This window comes from Sceloporus undulatus, chromosome 7 (genome assembly GCF_019175285.1).
Source record: "Sceloporus undulatus isolate JIND9_A2432 ecotype Alabama chromosome 7, SceUnd_v1.1, whole genome shotgun sequence".
NCBI lineage: Eukaryota > Metazoa > Chordata > Lepidosauria > Squamata > Phrynosomatidae > Sceloporus > Sceloporus undulatus.
In genome coordinates, this window is record NC_056528.1 from 23606270 (window position 1) to 23629326 (window position 23057).

Consider the following 23057-nt stretch of genomic DNA (forward strand, 5'->3'; position numbering starts at 1 on the left):
AAATATAATAACATGACACGTAACATGTAATGTCTCTCCAAGGCCAAGAGAACAAGGCTGGGGGATGTTTCCCAGCTTTTCGAACACATGACCTACTTTTTTCACAAGAGGTTGCGTCACCTGGAGCATCAAGGAAGAGGGATTGCGCAGACAGGTTTCATTGATGCTGCTCTGAATCCTGTCTGGATGATAGATTTCTTTGCTTGGCTTCTCTTCAGCCAAGTTACTTCCTCCAAGGCCCTGCTGCCTGAGGGATTGACCCGATTTATGGGCCCATGCGCAGTTAGGCATGAAAGCAGCAGGCCACTCAGACATTGCTAGTGCAAGAATGGCTGCATCCTCAAGGAAATCCGGTGTCTCAAGCCAGCAAGCCAGGTTGCAAAACAGACCCTGTGTCTGCCCTGCATGGCCTTTGCTGCTGGGGCTCCTCCTTTTTATTTCTTTGAAAAAGGGCCAGGAATGAGCATGTTTGGTGCTGCCTCTCTGCCTTTTACAGACCAAGCGGGAGAGCAAGCAGCCTCTGCGGCTGAGAAAGTGTGACTTGCCAAGGTCCCACAGTGGGTTTCCAGAGCCATAAGCCAATGCTCAAACCATCCTGACTCTCAGAAGGAGAGAGGGAGGGAGGAAAAGATCTGGAAAATGGAAGGAGGGAAGGAAGAGAGGAAAAAGGAAAGATGGAGAGAGAGAGAGAAGGAAAGGAAAAACGAAGCAAAAGATGGAGAGGAAGGATGGAGAAAGATGGAATCAGAGGGGAAAGGGGAAGGGAGGGAAGGAAGGAAGGAAGGAAGGAAGGAAGGAAGGAAGGAAGGAAGGAAGTAGGAGACAAGAAAGAAGGAGGGAGGGAAACATTTGGAGAATGGAAGGAGGGAAGGTAGGGAGGAAAAGGGAAAGATGGGGAAAGACATGAAAGAAGATGGAAAGGATAGAAAGAAGGGAAGGAAGGGGAAAGAGAGAAAGGGGAAAGTTGGAGACGGGAGAGAAGGAAGGAAGGAAGGAAGAAAAGGAAAGAGAGGTGAAGGCAGGCTAGTTATAGGAACTGGTGTGTCTTTGTGTTTGCCTGTCAATCTCAGGGGCCCCATTCCCAGCCAGAGCCCCCCAGACTCCAGGGTTGCCAAAGGGATGTCCCTGATGGGTGCTTCCAACTTAGAGCTCTGTGGCTCTTTCTCTCCATCCATTTCTGCCCAGTTTGCCACCCTTTTATTTGCCTAGGCTAGGGCTGATGCAGCTCCTCCAGGAAGCACTGCGCTTCCTTCCCCTTGAGATCGAAGAGCCAGTTCCCAGATGTGTCTTCCTTTTGCTGCGAAGAAGGCAGGGCTGCCTAGCCTGGCTGCTGGGACTGTGGCCTGCGCTGCTTCCTTCTCGGCGGATTCTGGGAAAGGAGGCCAGGTGAGTGTGTCTGTTTTTGCCTTTGCTCCCTCACCCCAAGACTGTAAGCAAATGAAGGTCTGAGCCTCAGCTTTTCCCTGGAAAAGGTTGGCAAACATCCACCGGCAGCACTTCCTTATGCAGAACTGGACCTTTGGTCTGCTGCTCTCTTTCTCAAGACTTGGCCTGGGTCATCCTTCCCATCATGAAGGCAGAAACATCACTTTCACGGCTGGCCAGAATTTTGGACCACCAATTATTTGGCACATTCCAAATAATGTCATTTCTTTTTGGTGTCATCATGTTTTGATGGTTGTTTTGGTTTCACATTCACAATCCTCCAAATATTCCTGGCTGGAAATGGTTTAGGTCCTATACCAAGCACCTAGTCCTCAGCGAGGCATCATTGCATAAAGTGACTTGTTCCAAGTAGGAGTCAGTTGATATCCAAATTTGGGGAAAGGGTGCAAGTTTAGGATGCAGTGGCTGGAATATCATACCTTCCAACGTTTCACAGATAAAACCCAGGACGCATGGAGCCAAGCGACATCGGGGAACAGGGAAGGACACACAAGACGGAAGAAGTGGCAGGAGTTTGCTTTTGCCTGAAGCGACTGGGAAGGGCGAGATTCTGCCCACTTCTCCTCCACAGCTGAGTTAATCGAATGCTTTTTGAATCTGAACTTGGCTTGCAGCAATTGAAGTTGAGGACAAAGGGGAATGCAGATGAAAAAGTGGGATGGCAGAGGATGAACCGTGAGTGTCTCTGCCAAATCGGGACGGTTGAAGGGTTTGGGACGGGAACTGGATGCAGACTGGGAATGAGGACCCAGGTTGCCAGTCGGCCATTTTTCTTGGGTGTCCTCTGGGCCTTTCTTTCTCTCTCTCTGAGCTTAACCTGCTTCCCAAGGAAGGCTGTGAGGACAAAGAGAAAGATGATTTTCCTAATCTTCCTTTCACCTGTCATTGCAAAACCCTCCCAAAGATGATTGTGTTTTCCCATCACATCCTTCATGGAAGGGAAGCAGGAAACTGGAACATAATCTCAGGGCAGGTAGGAACAGACTGTCAGTCAGGATTTGGGTCTGCATTAGATATGGCATGATATTCACAAAACCTTTTGGTTCCTGCCAGCACTTCAGTTGCTCAAAATACAAGTTAGTTATGTTGAAGGTGGCACCTTAAAATATTGCCAGCGCTGGTCTGTTTGGGTTCTGTATCCATAAAGGTCTGCTTGATAATCACACCAATAAATGTATATTTCAGAGGTGAACTGCATCTTTCTGGGATCTGGTTTGATTCACAGGGCCTTTTCGGTAAGTGCTGTTTACTCACTCTGGCGAATACTATTTACTAATGCTCCATGCCCCAGCCGCCCCCAATGCACACACAGTGCCTCAAGCATTTTTAAAAAGGACAATTCTACTCTTTCCTTTTTCAATGTATGCTGAATGACTGCAGTGTTTCCTAAGCTGCCTTCCTAAAGTCCTTGGGTTTCGTCATATGCCTAACGTGACACATGCAAAGCACGCCAGCATCATAATCCTGAGATTTCATGCATTTACTAGGAAGACAATTATGTGTTCTTTTAATCTTCATGGGTGTCTTTAATGCCATTGCTACATCACTGTTTTTCATTTTTATTTGTAAAGGTTTTCCTTGATCGCTTGATTGTGGCTTGTTCTATCTCCTTCTGGTTATCGGCTCCGCAGGGGGAGCGCCAGCCGGAGAAAGGAGAGGAAGGTGAGGCTGACGTTTGCAGAATTATTGGGGGGAAAGTGTTTGTTAAATAAGGCCAGCGAGATCGGGGATGCTCAGCTGTTACAACGGGTGGAACCTGGGTTGGAAAAAGCAGACGGAAGGGAGAGAAGTAGCGTAAAGTACTTCCTACTGCAAAACTTGTGTTGCAGTCCCCACTTGGCCATCCACTCATTTCATCCCTTTTGGGGACTGTTAAAACAGAATCACAATTGTTAAAATTGCAATTGTTAACATGGAACTGCAATTGCTAAAACGGAATTGCAGTTGTCAAAATAGAATTGCGCTTGCTAAAATAGATCTGCAATTGTTAAAATAGAATTGCAGTTGTTTCGCCTTCCTGGTCTTGCTTATTGTCCGCTTCTCATCTTTCTAGCCGCTGCTTTGTCCGTAGACAGCCAAGTCAGTCCTGTTATTTATGTATCAATAATAGCCCAGATAGTCTTATAAAACCTTATAAAGGCTTTGATAAATGGGAAAGGCGCAGTCTACCCTTCGTGTCCGGGTTCAAGGGTCGAGGCGCCTCGGATGCCTTGTTGCCTTCCCATCCTCTTTGGGGACTTTCCCAGGGCTAAGAAATGGGCTAAAGAGGTGTTTATGATCCCGCACTTTGGGTGGATTGCTTTCCGCTCTGTTATCTCCAAGGTCTGTCAAGGCTGATGGTTATCCATCTCAGCCAACTTTAAAAAAAGCAATATACGCACACAATGATGGAACAAACTCTCCTCATTTGGCCAGGGACTTCTAGAGCGGAGTGGAATTTGAACCCGCGTCTCCCACTTCCAGGCAGTTCAGCGTGGCACAATCCGAGCTGTGAGACTTTGGCTAATTGGTGGCAGCCCATTTCTGCACCCGGATTGTTGGCAAATAAACATGGAAATCAGTGAAATTGTGTAGTGGTTTGAGCATGGGTTGTGACACTGGAGACCGGGGTTCGAATCCTGTCTTGCCCATGGAAACCCATTGGGAGACCTTGGGCAAGTGACACTCTCTCAGCCTCAGAGGAAGGCAATGGCAAACCTCCTCTGAGCAAACCTTGCCAGGAAAACCAAGTTCACCTTAGGATTGCCCTAAGTCGGAAACAAACGCACTCAACAACCAGAATAAATTTGTTCTTACTGGTCAAGATAGCTTAGCCATTTGCGAAGGAGCCGGAGTCAGAGCTTTGGCAAACTCTATGGACACCCCTTTGCCACTCACTCAGCTTCAGTAAACCCTGGAATAGGGTCGCCTCCAGGCCTCCGAAGTTGGAAACAACCTGAAGGCACACAACAACTATTTAAAAAGTAAATCTAAGTGTGTATTAAACAGGCCTGCAAGGAGAAATATGGGAAAGGCTAAAGGAGTGGATGTGCAAGCCATACAAAGCCGTCTTTATTTACCTGCTGAATGCAATATAATATATATATATAGTCTCTTAAAGACTAGGCAAGGAACTAGTCCTTTCCGTGACATTTTCCCAGGAGATTTGAGGAGTGAGCGAATGAGGGGGAATTCCCCCAAGAAGGATCCCAGCAGCCGCCTTCCTTGAAGGTATCCTGGCACACCTTGGCAGGTAAGCAGAGGCCACCTTTGCCCGTGGGATGCCTTCCCACCTTCTTGCCTTCTCCATCTGCAAAATCCAGGACCTCTCCAAACAGGTCTTGGGAACGGAGCCGGTGGGGACTGTCCCTTTTAAAAATATTTTAAAAAAATCTTTGGAAAATCAATCAGAAACTTTTGTATGGAGCGGTTTCCTTTCAGACAATGTCCAGGTCCCATCTGCACACACTTTGTGACGATTGTGCATCAATGAGAGCAATGGGAAAAGAGCTTGGCTTCTCACGTTCCATTTTGGAAACCCAAAAACTGGGCACAGAAGTTAAAAGATTCCAGAAACCCACAACCATATCTTTCCATAGGCAACACACTCCTGGAAGTCCACACACACACACACACACACACACACACACACACACACACACACATACCAGGCATGCAAAGATTAATATTGTTGTTGCCTCAAGTTATTCCTGACATCTGGCGGCCCTAAGGCGAACCTACCATGAGGTTTTCTTGGCCAGATTTGTTCAGAAAGGGTTTGCCATCACCTCCCTCTGAGGCTGAGAGAGTGTGACTTGCCCAGGGGTACTCAATGGGTTTCCATTGCTGAGCAAAGGGAATTTGAACCCTGCTCTCCAGAGTCCAAACCACTACATGATGCTAGTTCTCTGCACCTTTCTCCACCGGTTATACAAGGTGGACTGCCTTTGTGAACGCAGGCTCCACTTTAGGGTTAACATGGATTATTATGGGGAATTTCTGCCCAGCGCTAGCAAAATAAATTTGGGTGCGTGAGTGGAAGATGCTCCTTGCTGCATAGTTTTGAGCTTTGCTTCTCGGTGCGAAGAAGCAACAGGAAACTGGGCCGAGGAGCCTCTTGCGGTTCTCCGAAAACAGGAAACGTATCTGGGGTTTTTTCTCTTTCTCCCTTTCGGAAATCTAATCAGCATCTCCTACGTGCAAATAAGACACAGACCCTTCGGATGGCAAAGGCGGATGGCTGGTCTTTGGTGATTCTCCGTCCGAAGGAGGCAGAAGTTGGCGCAGCTGACAGAAAAGGCAGGTTTGGGAAGTCTGGCGGGGAGAGGATGCTGTCGCAGGGAAGAAAAATAACTTTCCCAGGCAGGCCACATAACAAAAATGATGAGCAAGATTTTTATTTTCAAAAATGACAGCACAGAGAGAAACAAAAACTGGCGGAGAAGAAAATCATTGTTCGCAATGCCCAGTTGTTGTTGTGTGCCTTTGAGTTGTTCCTGACTTATGGAAACCCCAAGGCAGACCCATCATGGGTTTTTTTGACTGTTTCTTCTGAGGGGGTTTGCCATTGCCTTCCCATGAGGCAGAGAGAGTGTGACTTGCCCAGGGTCACCCAGTGGGTTTCCATGTCCAGCAGGGATTTGAACCCTGGTCTCCAGAGGGCAAACTACTATGCCACACTGTCTCGAGGCAAGTGGCCAGTGACCTTCCCAGTCCTGGCCACTCTGTCCCAGGGACCAAGGAGAGGGCCCTTGCCCCTCCGTCCCTCTCAAACCAGATGTGGCCCCACATCCATCTTGGAGGCCTTTGTGGAAACTTCTGACAGGCTTTGGAGAGTTGCAGTCTTTTGCAAGGACTGGCTTTTTAATAGTGAGGCACAGTCCTTTTCCAGCTGTTTGAAACTGCTTTCTAAATTAGTGTGTTTCAAATGGTTATGAATGTTTTGTTGTTGTCATTGTGTGTGCCTTCAAGTTGTTTCCAACTTACGGGGACCCTCAAGTGAACCTATAACGGGGTTTTCTGGGGCCTCAGAGGATGGCAAGGGCAAACCCCTTCTGAAGAGACTTGCCATGATAGGGTCACCATGGGTCAGAAACGACTTTAAAGCACACAACAACAACAACAACAACAACAACAACAACAACTCATTGTGCTGTTATGAAGCTTTGCATCCAGTCTGTTAGGACAGGAAAGATCTCAGTTGCCAATGGGATAGAAAGAAAGGTGATAGGAATGATAACCATAATGTGCCAAATGCCGGCCAACCCAGGTGGCCCACTTTGAACAAGAAAAGCAACACTTGTGCCACATTCCAGCCCAAAGTGTGAGTGCATTGAAGCATTGTTCTTTGCAGAAATATACCTGAAGATGTAAGCGTCCAGCAAAGGAGCAAAAGGTCCCATCCTTTGCTTTGTGCAACATAAGACTTCCTTCCTTCATTTCTTGCAGGTCGGAGCCATGCTTCTTGTCGAGGGGGGAGAGGCCCCCTTGATCCGGAGCCAAACCCAGAGCCTCTCCTCTGGCAGATCAGGACTCCTCCAGGTCTACCTTTACCACCGGCCAAACTCCCCTCAAATGGCCCCCGAAACCTCCGACAGCCTCATCTTCGCTTCAGGGGAATACACAGCAGAAGAGTTGTGTGTTGCTGCCGCCAAGGCAAGCGGTGAGTGCAAAAGGCCCCACACCAATCTGGCAGGGACAGCCCAGGTTAACCCTCTGCCTTACCACTTACCCAGCTGCTATCCCAACTGGCAGGTTCCTTATCCCTTTATTACTTATGACGAAGAATAATCTCCTTGTTTCCCCTTTAGCTCAGGTTCCCCTCTCAGTTTCCAAACCAGATAATATGTCCTCTGTATGCATTTGTTGTTATGTCTCTCTCTGTTGGAATGACAAGCCATGAGCCATTGCGGTGGTACTTAATCCACGACATTTAGTGGCATCACCAGGGGCCTAAGGCTGCATCCACAGTGCAGAAATAATCCATTTGGACCCCACTTTAACTGCTATGGTTCAATTCTGTGGAATTCTGGGAACTGTAGTTGTGGCACCAGAGCTCTCCGACGGAGAAGGCTCACAAAACTACAAGAATTCCAGAGCATTGAGCCATGGCAGTTAGAAGTGGTGTCAAAATGGATTATTTCTTCAGTGCGGATTTAGCCTAAATGTCAGGATTTGGAAACCTAAGTCCTGGACTGTCAACCCTCATGTTCACACGCACACGCACCCCATCTTGTAATTAAAACAGCAGTGGCAGCGGTGTCTGTCTCTGACCACGAGGCCCACTTTCTATCTCCCGCAACAGGCATCCTTCCCTTCTGCCACTTGCTCTTCTCTCTGGCCACGGAGGACCTTTCCTGCTGGTTCCCCCCAAGCCACGTCTTCACAGTGGACAAGTCCTCTTGCCAAGTGGTCATCTACAGGATCAGGTAAGGCAGAGTCCTCCTCCAAGGCGCCATCCGCACTGTCAAAATAAAGCAGTTTGAGACCGCTTTAACCACTGTGGCTCCATCCTGTGGGATCCTGGGGGGGTGTAGTTTGCTGCAGCACCAGAGCTCTCTGACAGAGAAGGCCAAGTAAACAATCTTGTAAAAAGTAGGCTAGACAAGGTAACTGTTACATGGATTTGTAACTGGTTGACTGGCCAAACCCAAAGGCTGCTGAACAATGGCACCTTCATCTTCCTCAAGTGACCAGTGGGGTCCCACAGGGCTCTGTCCTGGGCCCAGTGTTAATCAACATCTTTATCAATGACCTGGATGACAGAATTGGGAGCATACTTATCAAATTTGCAGATGACACCAAATTAAGAGGACAGGATCAGCATTCAAAATGACCTGAATAGACTAGAAAGCTGGGCCAAAGCGAACAGAATGAAATCCAATACGGAGAAATGTAAGGTACTGCACTTAGGGCAAAAAAATGAAATGCACAGATATAGGATGGGGGACACCTGGCTGAATGAGACTACATGTGAAAGGGATCTGGGAGTCCAAGTAGACCACAAGTTGAACATGAGTGAACAGTGCGATGCGGCATCTAAAAAGGCCAATGCAATTTTAGGCTGCATCAATAGAAGTATAGTGTCTAGATCAAGAGAAGTAATAGTGCCACTGTATTCTGCTCTGGTCAGGCCCCACCTGGAATATTGTGTCCAGTTCTGGGCACCACAATTTAAAAAGGATGTTGAGAAACTGGAGTGTGTCCAAAGGAGGGCGACTAAAATGGTGAAAGGTCTGGAGAACATGCCCTATGAGGAACGACTTAGGGAGCTGGGGATGTTTAGCCTGAAGAAGAGAAGGTTAAGAGGTTATATGATAGCCCTGTTTAAATATTTGAAGGGATGTCATATTGAGGAGGGAGCAAGCTTGTTTTCTGCTGCTCCAGAGACTAGGACGCGGAGCAATGGATGCAAGCTCAAGGAAAAGAGATTCCACCTCAACATTAGCAGGAACTTCCTGACAGTAAGGGCTGTTCGACAGTGGAACAAACTCCCTCGGAGTGTAGTGGAATCTCCTTCCTTGGAGGTCTTTAAGCAGAGGCTAGATGACCATCTGTCGGGGATGCTTTGATTTGGATTTCCTGTATGGCAGGGGGTTGGACGGGATGGCCCGTGCGGTCTCTTCCAACTCTATGATTCTAAGTATCTCACAGAGCTACACATCCCAGGATTCTATAGCATGGAGCCATGGGAGCTAAAGCAGTGTCAAACTGCATTATTTCTGCAGTGCACATGTAGCACAGGTTCTGCATTTGCTGGCCTTGTGCCTACACTACAGAGCACCTTGGTGCTTTCTTCTTCCCTTCAATTTCTCTTTCTCTCTTTTTTTTTGGGGGGGGGGGTCGGGGGCAGGTTCTTCTTCCCTGATTGGTTCGGACCAAGAAAATCGTTCTGCTGGGGGCTGACATGCAACCAAGGGAGTCCGGTCCTGGATGGTCCAACAATGGATTATCTCTTTGCCCAAGTGAGTAACCACCACAACGCCGTTCTTTGGAGACGCTGCTCCACTGGCGCTGGATTGGGCTTATAGGTTCACTTTAATTCATATCTATTCGATTCATATTCTGACATTCTGACAATGTGGGACCCAAAACAGCTTAGTTTCTTGCATATCTTAGTTTCTTGCATAACTCAGTTTGCAGCAAATGACGTATGCTAAGGACAAAGAGGGAAAGCGGGAGGAGAGAGAAACTGGGACATTTCAAGCGCAGCTGAAAAAAAGGGATGGCAGAGGAATAACTGGGTCTGTCTCTGCCAAAGGGTGAGAATTGGATGGCAAAGAAATGAAGGCTTTATTTGGGCCTTAATGGTGTCTCACCCTCGGATCATTCCCTCCCAGTCCCGCAGTGACTTTCTCCGGCAGCAGCTGGAGGGTCCCCTGACGCTAGAGACCCAGGAGACCTGCCTCGGTTTGGCCATTCTGGACATGCTGCGGATTGCCAAGGAGAGGAAACAGAGCCTGGCAGAGGTCTTCAGGGCTCTCAGGTGCGGCCACACCCTTTTGCAGAATCTGGGCAAACAGAGGCCATTCTTGGGTCCAAAAGGTTTGCCCCATAGTGTCCCACAGTGTCATTTAGGTGGCCTCATGGGTTTTCTTGCCATGATTTGTTCAACGGTTGTTGCTTTCCTTCCTTCCCCTCACTTGGTTTGAGTGTTGAACGGTGACTCTGGAGACCAGGGTTTGAATCTTCGCTTGGCCATGCAAACCCACTGGGTGAGCTTAGGCGAGTCGCACACCTGCTGAGCCCCAGAAAAACCCATAACAGGCTCACCTTAGGGTTGCCATAAATTGGGAATGAAGGCACACAACAACAACAACAGCAATAACAGCAATTTTCTCTGATGCTGAGAGACTGTGATTTGCCCAAGGTCACCCAGTGGGGTTTCCATGATGGTGGGGATTCAAACACCTGTCTCACAGAGTCCCAGACTAACATTTAAACCACTGCAGCATAGGAACTGTAATAAAGAGGGATTTGGGATGTTTGCCATGGCCTTTCTCTGAGACTGAAAGAGTGAAGCTTGGCCAAGGTCACCCAGGGGCTGAACAGGGATTCGAACTCTGGTTTCGAGTCGTGGTCTAGTGCTGAAACCACTACCCCACGCCATCTCTCCTGTGAGCAGCGGTGTTGATACTAAATGCAGAAGGCTTCTTGCCATCCCCTGGCTGCTTGGTCTCAGGTTTTAGGCTGGGCACCTGAGGGCGATCCTGGATGGATGACCCTCCTGCTGACCATCCCGTCTCTCCCTCTGCAGCTACAAGTCGTGTCTCCCAGAGGGTCTGCGTTTCCAGCTCCAGGCCCAAGGCTTCCTCACCCGCAAACGGATCCGGCGCCAGTTTGGTCGGTCCCTCCGCAAGGTCAGCCACCTCCAGACGGAGGTCCAGTTCCTGAAAATGAAGTACCTGGCGGAGCTGGAGGGCCTGGAGGGGTCCATCCCAGAGGAGACCTTCCTCACAAGGAGACCCGGGCACGGGCCGAGAGAGTCCGAGTGGCTGGTCCATGTCTCAGCTGAAAAAGGGATCTTGACCAGCCAGAAGGGCAGCCAGGTGAGGAGGCAGCATGAAGGAAGATGGAGAAAGGCTTCTCTGACTTCTGCCAAGCCGCGTCCTGCATTGGGTCCTCCTTCACTGGAGGTATTGTTTAGAAGAGGTCAGAGAACCAGTAATGTTGGATGTCCTGTGACATTGGTCAAGGGTTGGACTGTATGACCACTGGGGATGAAATCAGTTAAATCTACAGCGCTGCTGCCAACTTTTTTATATAGGGTGCTCCTCTGCTCCTGGTCCCAGTCCAGATTTCTTTGCCTAATTGATCCATTAATGTCATATCCTGCCTCTTTTCCAGTGCCGTGGCTCACAGCACAATCAAAATTCCTCCCATGTCAATTTTCTTCTTTCTCCCAAACTTCCAGGACCCTCCCCATCCATTCAGTGATTTCCCTGACATTGCTGACATCGCCATCAAGCAAACCAGCCGAGATGATTTGCCCGGGGAGAACCACATTGTCAGCGTGACGAAGACGGACAACCGGGTCCTGGTAGGTGATGCTTCCCCAGTTTGGACCTTGTCCCATCGCCTCTGCTTTGTGGGAAAGAGAGAAGGGCGAGAAGGACAAAGGCTGCATCCACACTGCAGAAATAATCCATTTTGACACCACTTTAACTGCCATGGCTCAGTGCTGTGCAATTTCCCAAGGAGTCACATCATTTCATGATCAAGTGGGCCCATGGTATCTGCTGAGGTTTGGCTCCAGGACCCTTGGTGGGTACCAAAATCCATGGATGACCCATCCCATTATATACAGTGTTGTCATCAAATGGAATCAGAGGGACAACTGTATGTCCAAAGTGCGTCATTTTGTCTTTTAGGTAGAGTTCAGGCTTGATCATCATCATAATGATGGTGTTAATAGCAAATGGCAGCCACTCCTTTTGGTGGCCTTTGCCATTATGCGTAAACGCCGTCCGCTTCCCTTCCGCAGGAGATGGAGTTCCGCAATTTGCCCGAGGCCTTGTCTTTCGTCTCACTCGTGGATGGCTATTACCGATTCCTGGTCGACTCATACCACTATTTTTGCAAGGAAGTGGCTCCACCCCGGCTCTTGGAGGACCTGGCCAGCGGGTGCCACGGCCCCATTACGTGAGCCAATGTGGTCCTGGAGGGACGTGGGAGGAGGGTGTCCATGTGTCTTGGGTGCATCTGTCCCCAAAAGCATCCCGTGAAGAGGAACGTCTCTGCTGTGGTTTGCAGGGCAGAGTTTGCAACTGGGAAGCTAAAAGCCCAGGAGCACAAGGGGGGAGCTCATCTCCTTCGACGAAGCCCAGAAGATTTCGACAGCTACCTGCTCACCATTTGCCTTGAGGTGAGGAGAACCCCTTCACTGACTATCTCTGGCTCTGCTTTGAAGGGTTGGCATGGGCGCCCCGGCCATCTCAAGCCGCTGAGATGTTTAGTTTAAACCTGACAATTGTGTCAAGTGTCAAGGAGTTCCAGCAGCTCATCTGTTTGGATTCTAAGTGGTCACACTTTCTTTTCCCTTTCCTGGTCCCTGTGCCCCCAGAGCCCCATAGGGAAGGACTTCAAGAACCTGATGGTCCAGAAGAACAAGGATGGGACCTTCTCCATGGCCGGGGTGGCCAAGAAGTTCCTCAGCCTGCAGGAGATGCTGGGCGTCTGCCAGCGCTTCACCCTCCAGGCCGACCGGACAGCCATCCACCTGGGCACCTTTTGCCCCCCGCGGCCCCAAGGTATGGATGGGGACCGAAGGCTCTCTTAAGGTCATAGGCGAGGAAGAAAAAGGGAAGGAGAAAGGAAAAGATATAGAGAGAGAAAGCAAGGAAAGAAAGAAAAAGAGGGGAAGGGAAAGAGGAACAACAGGAGAGAGTGAAGAAGAGGAAAAGGATAGAAAGGGGAAGGAGGGAGGGAAGGAAGGAAAAGATGGAAACAGTGGAAGAAAGCAAGCAAGCTAAAAATGGCAAAGAGAGAAGAAGGAAGGAAAGAAGGAAGGAAGGAGGGAGGGAGGGAGGGACGGAGGGAAGGGAAGGGAAAGGGGAAGAGAGGAAGGAAGGAGAAAGAAAGAAAGAAAGAAAGAAAGAAAGAAAGAAAGAAAAGGAGAGGGAAGGAAAGAGGAGCCATGGACACAAATGTGGGCCAGTGAAATAACGCACCTCCTCCCATTCATTCACTCTCCCTCTTTCCCGGCAGAGAAGTCCAACCTGCTCATCGTCCGCGGAGGCCATTCCTGCGTCCAGCTGCCCAACTCTCCTTCGGCTCAACTCCGCCGGGGCCTCAACCAAATGGTCTTCCACAAAATCCAGGCAGAGGACCTGGCCCAGGTAAGAAAGGATGGAGAAAATGAGCAAAAGGGAGAGGGAGCCTGTTTTGGTTCCCTGTTGTCATGGACCCAAGACTGGGATGATGAAGTTCAGCCTGGAATAAAGGATATTGGCTTCTAATCATTTCCCGGTTATAACACTTTCTACTCCTATAAGAGACAAGCTTTCTGACTGTCAAATAAGGGACCCTTTGCAACCCTACTCCAGTGCAACTTCCTGCCACATGACAAACACCTTTTGAGACAAATTTCATGGAGGACATATTTCACTTTGTTTGTGTCTGGTGTCATCCATGTTTTGTATGCTGCCTGAAGAAGGGAAAGCATGAGGAGTCAGGATCTTAAAGGCATGCCAAATTTGCAAGGCTCAAGATTTTAATGTAATCTTTTGCTTATTGCTTTAGAACATAAACCTAGCCCTATGCCACCTCTCCTAGGATACCATTCATACACCCCCCAAAAAGAGAGCACTCTTATTCACTTTAATCCAGATTTTTTCTGTGAAGATAGAATGGAGGGAGGATAGTTATACCTCTGTCTTAGAGGCACAGGAGCAGCCAAGGACAAGCTTCCGTTGGTCAGTTGGCCCCTATCCCCATCCCAAAGCCCCCTCCATTCACACCTGACTTTCCCTCTGCAGTGTGAAAGCCTGGGCCAAGGGACCTTCACTCGGATCTACCGTGGGGTGAAACGGGACCCAAAGGAGGACGAAGGCTTGGAGGAAGATGGGTCCTCCGAGAGTCACCTGGTGGAAGTTGTGATGAAAGTCTTGGACCAGAGCCACTCCCAGTGGGTTGAGGTGAGGCTGGCCTCCTCATTGAAGTAAGAGGGGCTCCTGACACAGACTCCGGTGGGGAGGCTGCTGTTGGGTGCCTTACTGTTTTTAACTTGTTCTCTTAAGATTTTACATGCTTTTAAGTCTTTGTTGTTGTTATTTGTCATTGAGTCATCTTCAACAGCAACACTATGAAGGAGAGGCCTCTGAGAAGCCCACTCCCCATCATCATCAGATCCTGGCTCAGCCATAGAAACCCATTGGATGACCTTGGGCCATAAGTCACACTCTCTCAGCCTCAGAGAAAACTAAAGGCAAACTCCCTCTGAACAAATCTTGCCAAGAAAATCCTGTGAGAGGGTCACCATGGGTCAGAAACAACTTGTAGGCACACAACAGCAACAACGACACCTAGCTTCCATATTTCCCCATTAAAATCCCACGAGGTTGGGAAGTGTTATATCACACCTGTCCAGCAGGTGGTGCCTTTGTTGTGCTTGTCTTCTAGTAGAGCAGGGGTTCCCAAACATTGGCCCTCCAGGTGTTTTGGACTTCAGGGCTTCTGGGGGTTGGAGTCCAAAGCACATGGAGGAGCAAAGTTTGGGAACCACTGTCTTAGGAGGGTGCTTCTGGGGAGCAAGCAATGAGCCATACTCAGAAGAGGGCGTTTTGTCCCTTTCCAGCCCTTCCTGGAAGCCGCCAGCTTGATCGGCCAGCTGTCCCACAAGCACCTGGTCCTGCTCCACGGCGTCTCCATTGGGGCGGAAAGTGAGTCTGCCTCCCCTGAAAAAGGTGCCTTCCCCCACCTCTGAGTCCCCAGCCCTTGAGTCTGAGCTGGTTGAGACATGGAGGGGGCAGGTATGGCCCTTTGGCCACTGGAGTAGGTGACTTCAGTTCCCTTCAGCCCCACTGGCCCCAGGGCACCCCAAGAAAGAAGAGGATGGAATGTTGTGGTCCCAAAATATCTGGGAGCAACAAATAGCCCATCCCTGGGTTGGGGGAAGGAAGGGGCAGAGAGTGAGGGTCCTGATCCCACAAAGCATTCTTGGACATTGGGGTCACTGTTTCTGGTCTCCCGTCACTGCTGCACATCTTTTGAACTTTCTTTCAAATTTATTTTCAGTTATAAAAAAGGCAAGACATATAGGAAAGACGAACAAGGATTGGGGAACGTCTGGCCCTCCAGATTTTTTTGTTAGACTTTAGGTCCCATCATCCCTGGACAGCGTGGCCTGTGGCTGGAGATGATGGGGACTGTAGTTCACCCTCTGGAGGAAGAAGAGAAGGGCAGAGATTCCCAATTCCCATTTCGGAGTGTATGGTCTGTTCTGGGTTTGGTCTGAACTTTAAAGAACTCTGTTTTGGAAGAACAGGATCCCACACCTGAGATAAACCTTTTAAAGCTGGAGCTGAACCCCAGAGTGGGTCCCAACCCCACTCACCTGGGAGCCCCCTGCACCTGGGACCCCATTTTTTTGGGGGGCGGATCCAAATCCAAAGGGGGCATGGCCAAAAATCAAGGTGTATTTTCTCAGCCTCTTGGGAGAAAGTTGACCTGCAGGTTCTCATGGTGGTGTCCATGGAGAAGGGGCTCACCTGGATACTGAGACCCATCTGCCTTCCCTCTCAGACATCATGGTCCAGGAGTACGTCCGGCACGGCGCCCTGGACACTTACTTGCGGAGGAACAAAGCCACTGGGAAAGTGACCACCATGTGGAAGCTACAGGTGGCCAAGCAGCTGGCCTATGCCCTCAACTTCTTGGTAAGCTTCTGGGATGGGGCTTCTCACAGCCCCTTCCTCACCCATCTCTTTGGAGACAGTAACCGGGTGCAAAGGGGACTGTTCCTGCCGTTCGCAATGGCTCCCATCCTGAGCAACCCACAGGATTCAGGGTCCTGCCTGTCTGCCTTGCTCTCTCCTAGGAGGACAAGAGGATCGTGCACGGCAACGTCTCGGCCAAAAAGGTCCTCCTGGCCCGTGAAGGGGAAGTGACATCTGGGCGCCCGCCTTTCATCAAACTCGGGGACCCAGGAGTCCGTACCACCGTTCTGACCCAAGAGGGTGAGGTGCCTGTTGGTGGATGATGGGAAGTGGTGTTTCACTTGAAATAATGCATTGAAAACCCAGGTCTCCCTTGTTCACTCATTTGCTCTGCTTCGGCTTCATCCATCACTTAGCCAACTCCAACAGGAGAGGGATTTATTAAAACCCTTTAGGGTTCAAGAATGGTGTCTGAGAGTAGATTGAATGCAGAAAACAACTTAGCAGTGGGTAGACTCTGGTTTGACAGCCCAGGTTTCAGCCCCACCCAAGCAGTTAAATCAGGTTTATACAAAACTCTTCCAAAAAAGATGGAGTGGAGCCGGTTGAGCAAACCCCCAAACTGACCTTGCCCTCGCTCAGTTTGGACTTTGAGGGGTCACCATAACTACACCCCAACAACCGCAGAGCGATGCCAAGCCATCAGGGGACCCATCCGGGATCTTCCACTACCCCCAAAACCACAGGCCTGCAAATCCAAATGCCCACCCGTCTCGCCTGCAAGCACACTCTTGCGTGCTATCGCTCATTCCCACTTATTCTCCTTTCCCCTCGCCTACCTTTCCAGTCCTGATGGACCGCATCCCTTGGGTGGCCCCCGAATGTGTCTGGGACCCCAAGAGCCTGGTGCCGGAGTCGGACAAGTGGAGCTTTGGTGCCACTTTGTGGGAGATTTTTAATGGCGGCAACATGCCGATCGCCGCACTGGATCCCAAAGCGGTACGTTTCTTCTTTGCTTCTGCTGCATCCTCTTTTTATATTTCTGGAACTAGAAAGCCCTCTAGACTTTCCTTTCTGGCACTTGGGATGCATGACGTCCTGGTGAGATGCAGCGTAAAAGCTCCAACAACAACGCAACACTTTAAATCTCCATCCCCCCTTTTTTTAAACCAACTCTTTAAAACAATCAGACAAGAATTGTGCTGGAAGTACTTAAAAAATCCCCTCTTAGGTAGTTGTGCCTTGCTTTGAAATAGAGCGTCCAGCACCTGGTATTTGTTAGCAGTTCCCACTCAAGGACCAACCAGTACTGACCCTGCTTAGCTCCCAAGATTGGTCAGGATCTGGTGCACAAGGAGATGCTTCGTTCCTTGCATGGGAAGGCCAATGCTCATGGTGGGTGCATTTGCAAGAGGAGCTCTTCTCAGCCAGACTCACATTTTGTCTCCTTCCTTCCTTGACCCACTTTGCAGAAACTCCAGTTCTACCAGGACCGCCAACATCTGCCCCTGCTGCACTGGACGGAAATGGCCGACCTGGTGGCGCAGTGCATGGATTACCAACCCCAGCGGCGCCTGCCCTTCCGCACCGTCCTCCGTGACCTCAACAGCTTCATCACCTCCGGTGGGTCCTGGGGGCATTGTGGCCTTTTCAATGCTATTGTGTGCTGGGGGTGCCACACAAATTGTTGCTTAACCCAATGCACAACCGATGGTATCCCATTGCCAATCCTTCAGCTAAAGTGGAGAACTCTAATAGTATGTATATAGCTTTTAGGAATAGTGCATTTAGTAATAGTACGCATGTAGCTTTTAGTAATAGTCCCTATGCCACGTGCTTTTACTAGTAGTACATACGTAGCTAATCTTTTATTTTGGGTTTCATAAGCTGCCCTGGCAGGAGAAGAGTATAAATGGATATAAACGGAATGGATCTATGGATAAATGGGGAATGTCCATTTCCAGTCATAGAGGAACTTACGTCAGAGTAAGACTCCAACAGGAGTGTGGCCCAGGTTGACAAACTACAAATCCCAGGGCTCCTTGCTAGAAATCCCACGATTCCACAGGTTGGAGGCAAAACAATTAAAGAGGGATCAAACATCTATAAGCTGGAAAGTGTGGACATGTTCATTCCTTCCTTCTCCTCATTCCCAGATTACGAATTCCTTTCGGAGGTCTTGAGCACCAGCGGCTTTGGGGGCCATATGGACTCACCAATGGGCCCCGATCCCACCCTCTTCGAAGAGCGGCACCTCAAGTACATCTCAGTTCTGGGCAAGGTGCCGGCTTCTTTTCCTTTGCCCATAATGGTGTTTTTCAGTTATTTATCCTTTTAAAAGATAGGTCAAGTCTCCTTTGTAATTCCAAATTTGAAAGAGTGAGAATATACAACATCCATGTCCTCTGTATCTGGAGGGCCAGAAATGGTCCATAACCTGGAGACAGACAGTGGGGTGAGAGGACGTGACCCCTTCCGCATGTGTCCAACTGCGGGATCTGTGTAACTTTGCTCGAGGGCTCCAGGTGTCAAAAGGGGGAGAGCCCTTCCAAGGCCTGTGTTTGGGGGGCTCCCTGCAACGTCTTCCCCACCTGGGTCCCAAATGTGCCCCACTCTCCTTGGCAGGGAAATTTCGGGAGCGTGGAGTTGTGCCGCTACGACCCACTGGGCGACAGCACTGGGGAGCTGGTGGCGGTCAAGCGGCTGCAGCAGAGTTCAGCTGAACATCGGAAGGACTTCGAGAAGGAGATCTCCATACTCCGCTCCCTCCATCACGACTTTGTGGTCGCCTACCGCGGCATCTGCTACAGCCGGGGTGAGGCCACAGGATTGGAGGATGCGGTGTGTGTGTGTGTGTGGAACCAGCCCTTTTTCTTCTGACATGCAAGGAAGAAAATAGCAAACGTTTCCACACAACCCTAAGAGAATTCACTTAGGAATATATATATGTGTGTCCTTTTCCAGACTCCTTGGGCCAGAGCAGTCTCCGCCTGGTGATGGAATACCTGCCCAGCGGTTGCCTGCGGAACTACCTGCAGAAGAACCAGGAACGGCTGGATCACAAGAAGCTCCTGCTCTACGCTTGGCAGGTCTGCAAGGTGAGGTCCTGCGGCTGGGATCTAGCATCCTCTCCGCAGAGCGTAAAGGTACCAAATGAGAAGCAGCAAACCCTCATAGCTGTCAGTGCGCCATGCACAGCAAGCAACAAACGTACAGTGGAAGCCTTACCCAGGGGATCTGTTCTAGACCCCCCGCCACACACACACACACACACACACACAAGGGAAATAGCACGTATGATTGTGCCCCATTGAAAACAATGGGCCGTGAGCTTGCGGCGTAATGCGATGCGTGCAACGCGAGCCTGCACACCATTGTTTTTACCCCCATGTGGCTTCCGCGTAGGCTGGAAACTGCATATGGCGCTAATACATACGGCGCAGGCACACTGTACATAGATGTGTTCTGGCAAAGCATTAGTAGTTCCACATGGAGAAGCCAACATTGGATGGACGCCTCTGTTCCACTGTTGGCCAACAAAGTCTAGAATTGGGGGCATACTTATCAAGTTTGCAGATGACACCAAACTAGGAGGAGTAGCTAATACCCCAGAGGACAGGATAAAAATTCAAAATGACCTGAACAGGCTAGAAAGCTGGGCCAAAGCTAACAAAATGAAATTCAACATGGAAAAATGTAAGGTACTGCACTTAGGGTGGAAAAATGAAATGCACAGATATAGGATGGGGGACACCTGGCTGAATGTGATTTCAATGTGTGAAAGGGATCTGGGAGTCCAAGTGGACCACAAGTTGAACATGAGTCAACAGTGCAATGCGGCAGGTAAAAAGGCCAATGCGATTTTAGGCTGCATCAATAGAAGTATAATGTCTAGATCCAGGGAAGTAATAGTGCCACTCTATTCTGCTTTAGACAGACCCCCCTGGAATACTGTGTCCAGTTCTGGGCACCACAATTTAAAAAGGATGTTGAGAAACTGGAGCATGTCCAAAGGAGGCGACTAAAATGGTGAAGGGTCTGGAAACCTTATGAGGAAAGACTCAGGGAGCTGGGGATGTTTAGGCTGGAGAAGAGAAGGTTAAGAGGTGATATGATAGCCCTGTTTAAATACTTGAAGGGATGTCATACTGAGGAGGAAGCAAGCTTTTTTCCTGCTGCTCCAGAGAATAGGAGACAATGGAGCAATGGAGAGCTGCCCATGACCCAACCTCTATTTAAAGTTCTCCAAAGGAATATCAGTTGATCAGTTCTACCTGAATGAGAAAGACACCCATCATAGTGTATTAATTTGAGGGCTGGGCCAGGACACTGGGGGACTGAGGTCCAAATGGAGGGACTGTAGTTCCCAGCATCCACTAGCCATATACCCTGCACGTACCTGACATGCAAACGCACCGTTTCTTGCAGGGCATGGATTACTTGGGGTCGCAACGCTACATCCACAGAGATCTGGCCGCCCGAAACATCTTGGTGGAGAATGAAAACCGGGTCAAGATCGGGGACTTTGGTCTGGCCAAGATCCTGCCCCAAGGAAAGGAGTACTACGTGGTTCGGGAACCGGGGCAGAGCCCCATATTTTGGTAAGAAAACATTTACACAAACACAAATACACCTTTTTTGGACTGCAGCTCCCAGAATCCCCCAGCCAGCTGTGCTGCCTGGGGGATTCTGGGAACTGCAGTCCAAAAAGTTGACTTTTTCAAGCCCTGGCAACACCTGTGTGATTTTGTGTTTCCACGCTAAATCCAGGAGGTCATACTCCATTTGCTTTTCGAACTCATGTCTCTGTCCCTGGGTCCGAATGTTTGCTTTTCTTCACCTGCGCCAGGTACGCTCCGGAGTCTCTTTCCGACAGTGTCTTCTCCCCGGAGTCCGACGTCTGGAGCTTCGGAGTCGTTCTCTACGAACTCTTCACTTACGGCAGTAAGAGCCGCAGCCCTTCGGAGGTGAGTGCGAATCCCCTCCGGACTCCAATTCCGCTGCTTTGTTAGCTTTTTCTCCTGACGCCAAAGCCTTTAAGGACACCACTACCGACGCTGTGGGTTATGTTCCCAAACCATGTACATTGTCAATGTGCGTCTCCCTTTCCAACCAACCGTAACACGAACTTTCTTCTAGCGTCGGATACCTCCCCACCAGGCAAAACTATGTCTCTCTGGCCTTCTTCTTCCCTACCTGCCTTCTCCGTATGTCTTTCCCTTAGGAATTTCTCCGCTTGATGGGATCCTGGAGCCTTCCATCAGTTGCCTGCCATCTTCTGCAATTGCTGAAGGAAAACAAGCGCCTTCCCATCCCGGCCGGATGCCCCATTGAGGTGAGCGCTGCTTCCATGGGTCACATCCTAGAAGTGTACAATATTATTGTTGTTGTTGTTGTTGTTGTTGTTATCTTATGTCCCGCCTGACAGCAAGGCCAGTCTACCGTGACATTTGAGTAATCAAAAGAGACCTTGGAGGCTGCATTGGCCCCAAAGCCTCACTGGCTTCTTTGAAAATGTTTATGACCCCCAGGGCTTAAACTTTTGAAGCTCTGGAGGGCACCATTGCTCCCAGTACTGTTCCTACTGGCTTTTTCCCTCTTAGCAGCCCTCCTCTTCTCTTTCCGCAGGCCTTTGCTCTGATGCAATCCTGCTGGTCCTTTGCACCGAGCCAGCGGCCCCGATTCTGCAAAATGGCCACCCAAATTGAGACCCTGAGGGACAGCCGCAGCAAAGCAAGAGGCTAAGAGGAAACAGGCGCGGAGGATATTTCATAGCCTTAGGAGTTTGTGTTGTTTTTTCTTTCACATCGCGCCTTCTTTCCAACTTGGAATTTGGAGGTCTTTATTTAATCAGAGGCTGGATGGCCATATCTGTCAATGGGGATGCTTTGATGGAGAGTTCCTGCATGCAGAAGAAGATGAAGAATGGGGTTGGACTTTTTAGGGTCTCTTCATGGAAGTAAATTCAAGGAGTCCCTGCAAATTTGTCTCCTGGGAGAATTGTAATGCAAACCGGTCTAAAACAAAACTTGGAAAGTTCGTTTTTAATAAAGGAATTCATTCCCATTACTCTCTGTAAAAAACAGTTGTATTCTTTACTCATGACAATGTTTTTTAACAGTATAAATGTGTTGCATTTTCTCCCCTCCATATATATAGTGTGTGTGTGCATTTGTGTAGGCATGCGTAGATATATATGCATGTGTGTGTATATAGAGCAACAACAGGCCCTATATATTCTCAAATGGTTAGATAAGAGATACTCAGCCTGACATATGTAATACAGTTATATGTACACACACATATAATATTATATACACAGTTATATATAATATATATAATTTTATTGGGGACTTGAATGTCAGTGTTAGGGGCCTTGGAGGACAGTTCCCATTATCCCCAGACAATGCAGAAGGTGGAAGGGACGCCTCAAAGCCAGCCTTTCTGCGCCCTGGAGCCCCTCCAAACACTTTGGAATGAAATCCCCATCATCCTCTGTCCCTCAGGGGTGGTGGCGGCCATGTTTTCCTGGGGATGATGGAAATTGTAGTGCAAAGGGGGGGCCCTGCTGCAGCTGCCTTGCTCTCGGTCGCTCTCTGGTGGCACCCTTTGCGCACTGCAGGCTGGATCCTATCACCGCAAGTCTTCTCGCAATTCCGCTCTCAGACGCGTTTGCGCTCTCCTTCCTGGCTCTCTCGAGCGCCCTCCTGTGGCTCAAGAGGAGCACTTCAGCTCCTTGACGCTTATTACTGTACAGTATTACTGTATTATTATTTCCTGTCCTGGGGCGCCCTCTCGTGGCGGAAAGGGAGCGTTGCAGCCATTCTCAGGCTCCAAGGGGCTCGTTATTCCTGGCTCCTGGGTTTGGGAGACTCAGGGCTGGCATTTTTGGGTCCAGATTTACAACAACAACAATAATAATGAGGCAGGGGGCCCAAAGGCTTTGGTCCTGGGCATCCTGAAGGGTTCCCTGCTGCCCTGGATAACAAACTGGAACACATGGCCCTTTGGGATTACAGCTCCCAAAAGAGCCTCAGGAATTTGGAAGGCAGGTTCCAGTCCTTGTGGCCCCAAGCTCCGCTTTTGTTCCCATGGGGCCAAGTCACAGAGGAGCCCCTGGATCCCCAAATCCATGGAGGCTATGGGATAATATTTGTATTATTATGGGGCCTTGGTATCCACTGTGGTTTGGGTCCAGGACCTTCCTTGGATACAAAGATCTATAGATGTTCCAGCCCCGTCACATGCAATGGGGAA

General features: G+C 49.5%; 1 protein-coding gene across 6 annotated transcripts; it reads left to right on the forward strand.

Moving 5' to 3' along the window:
• Positions 1–1256: 1256 nt before the first annotated feature.
• Positions 1257–21940, forward strand: JAK3 (Janus kinase 3). Of its 6 annotated transcripts, XM_042479634.1 has the most exons (29): positions 1257–1386; positions 1883–2121; positions 2632–2681; positions 3018–3108; positions 4587–4678; positions 5613–5728; positions 6874–7087; positions 7730–7853; positions 9278–9389; positions 9765–9910; positions 10682–10973; positions 11339–11464; positions 11909–12066; positions 12178–12289; positions 12488–12674; positions 13132–13262; positions 13902–14060; positions 14720–14828; positions 15667–15800; positions 15962–16100; positions 16648–16799; positions 17273–17423; positions 17957–18081; positions 18426–18615; positions 18765–18898; positions 20229–20401; positions 20650–20767; positions 21025–21135; positions 21429–21940. In XM_042479634.1, exons 7-29 carry the CDS (start codon positions 6883–6885, stop codon positions 21543–21545), a joined length of 3405 nt encoding a protein of 1134 aa, XP_042335568.1. In that variant the 5' UTR covers positions 1257–1386; positions 1883–2121; positions 2632–2681; positions 3018–3108; positions 4587–4678; positions 5613–5728; positions 6874–6882; the 3' UTR covers positions 21546–21940. The 6 variants fall into 6 exon arrangements, with proteins under 6 accessions (XP_042335568.1, XP_042335566.1, XP_042335571.1 ...); XM_042479632.1 differs by lacking the exon at positions 4587–4678; XM_042479637.1 differs by lacking the exon at positions 4587–4678 and having other exon boundaries at positions 14720–14804.
• Positions 21941–23057: the final 1117 nt, after the last annotated feature.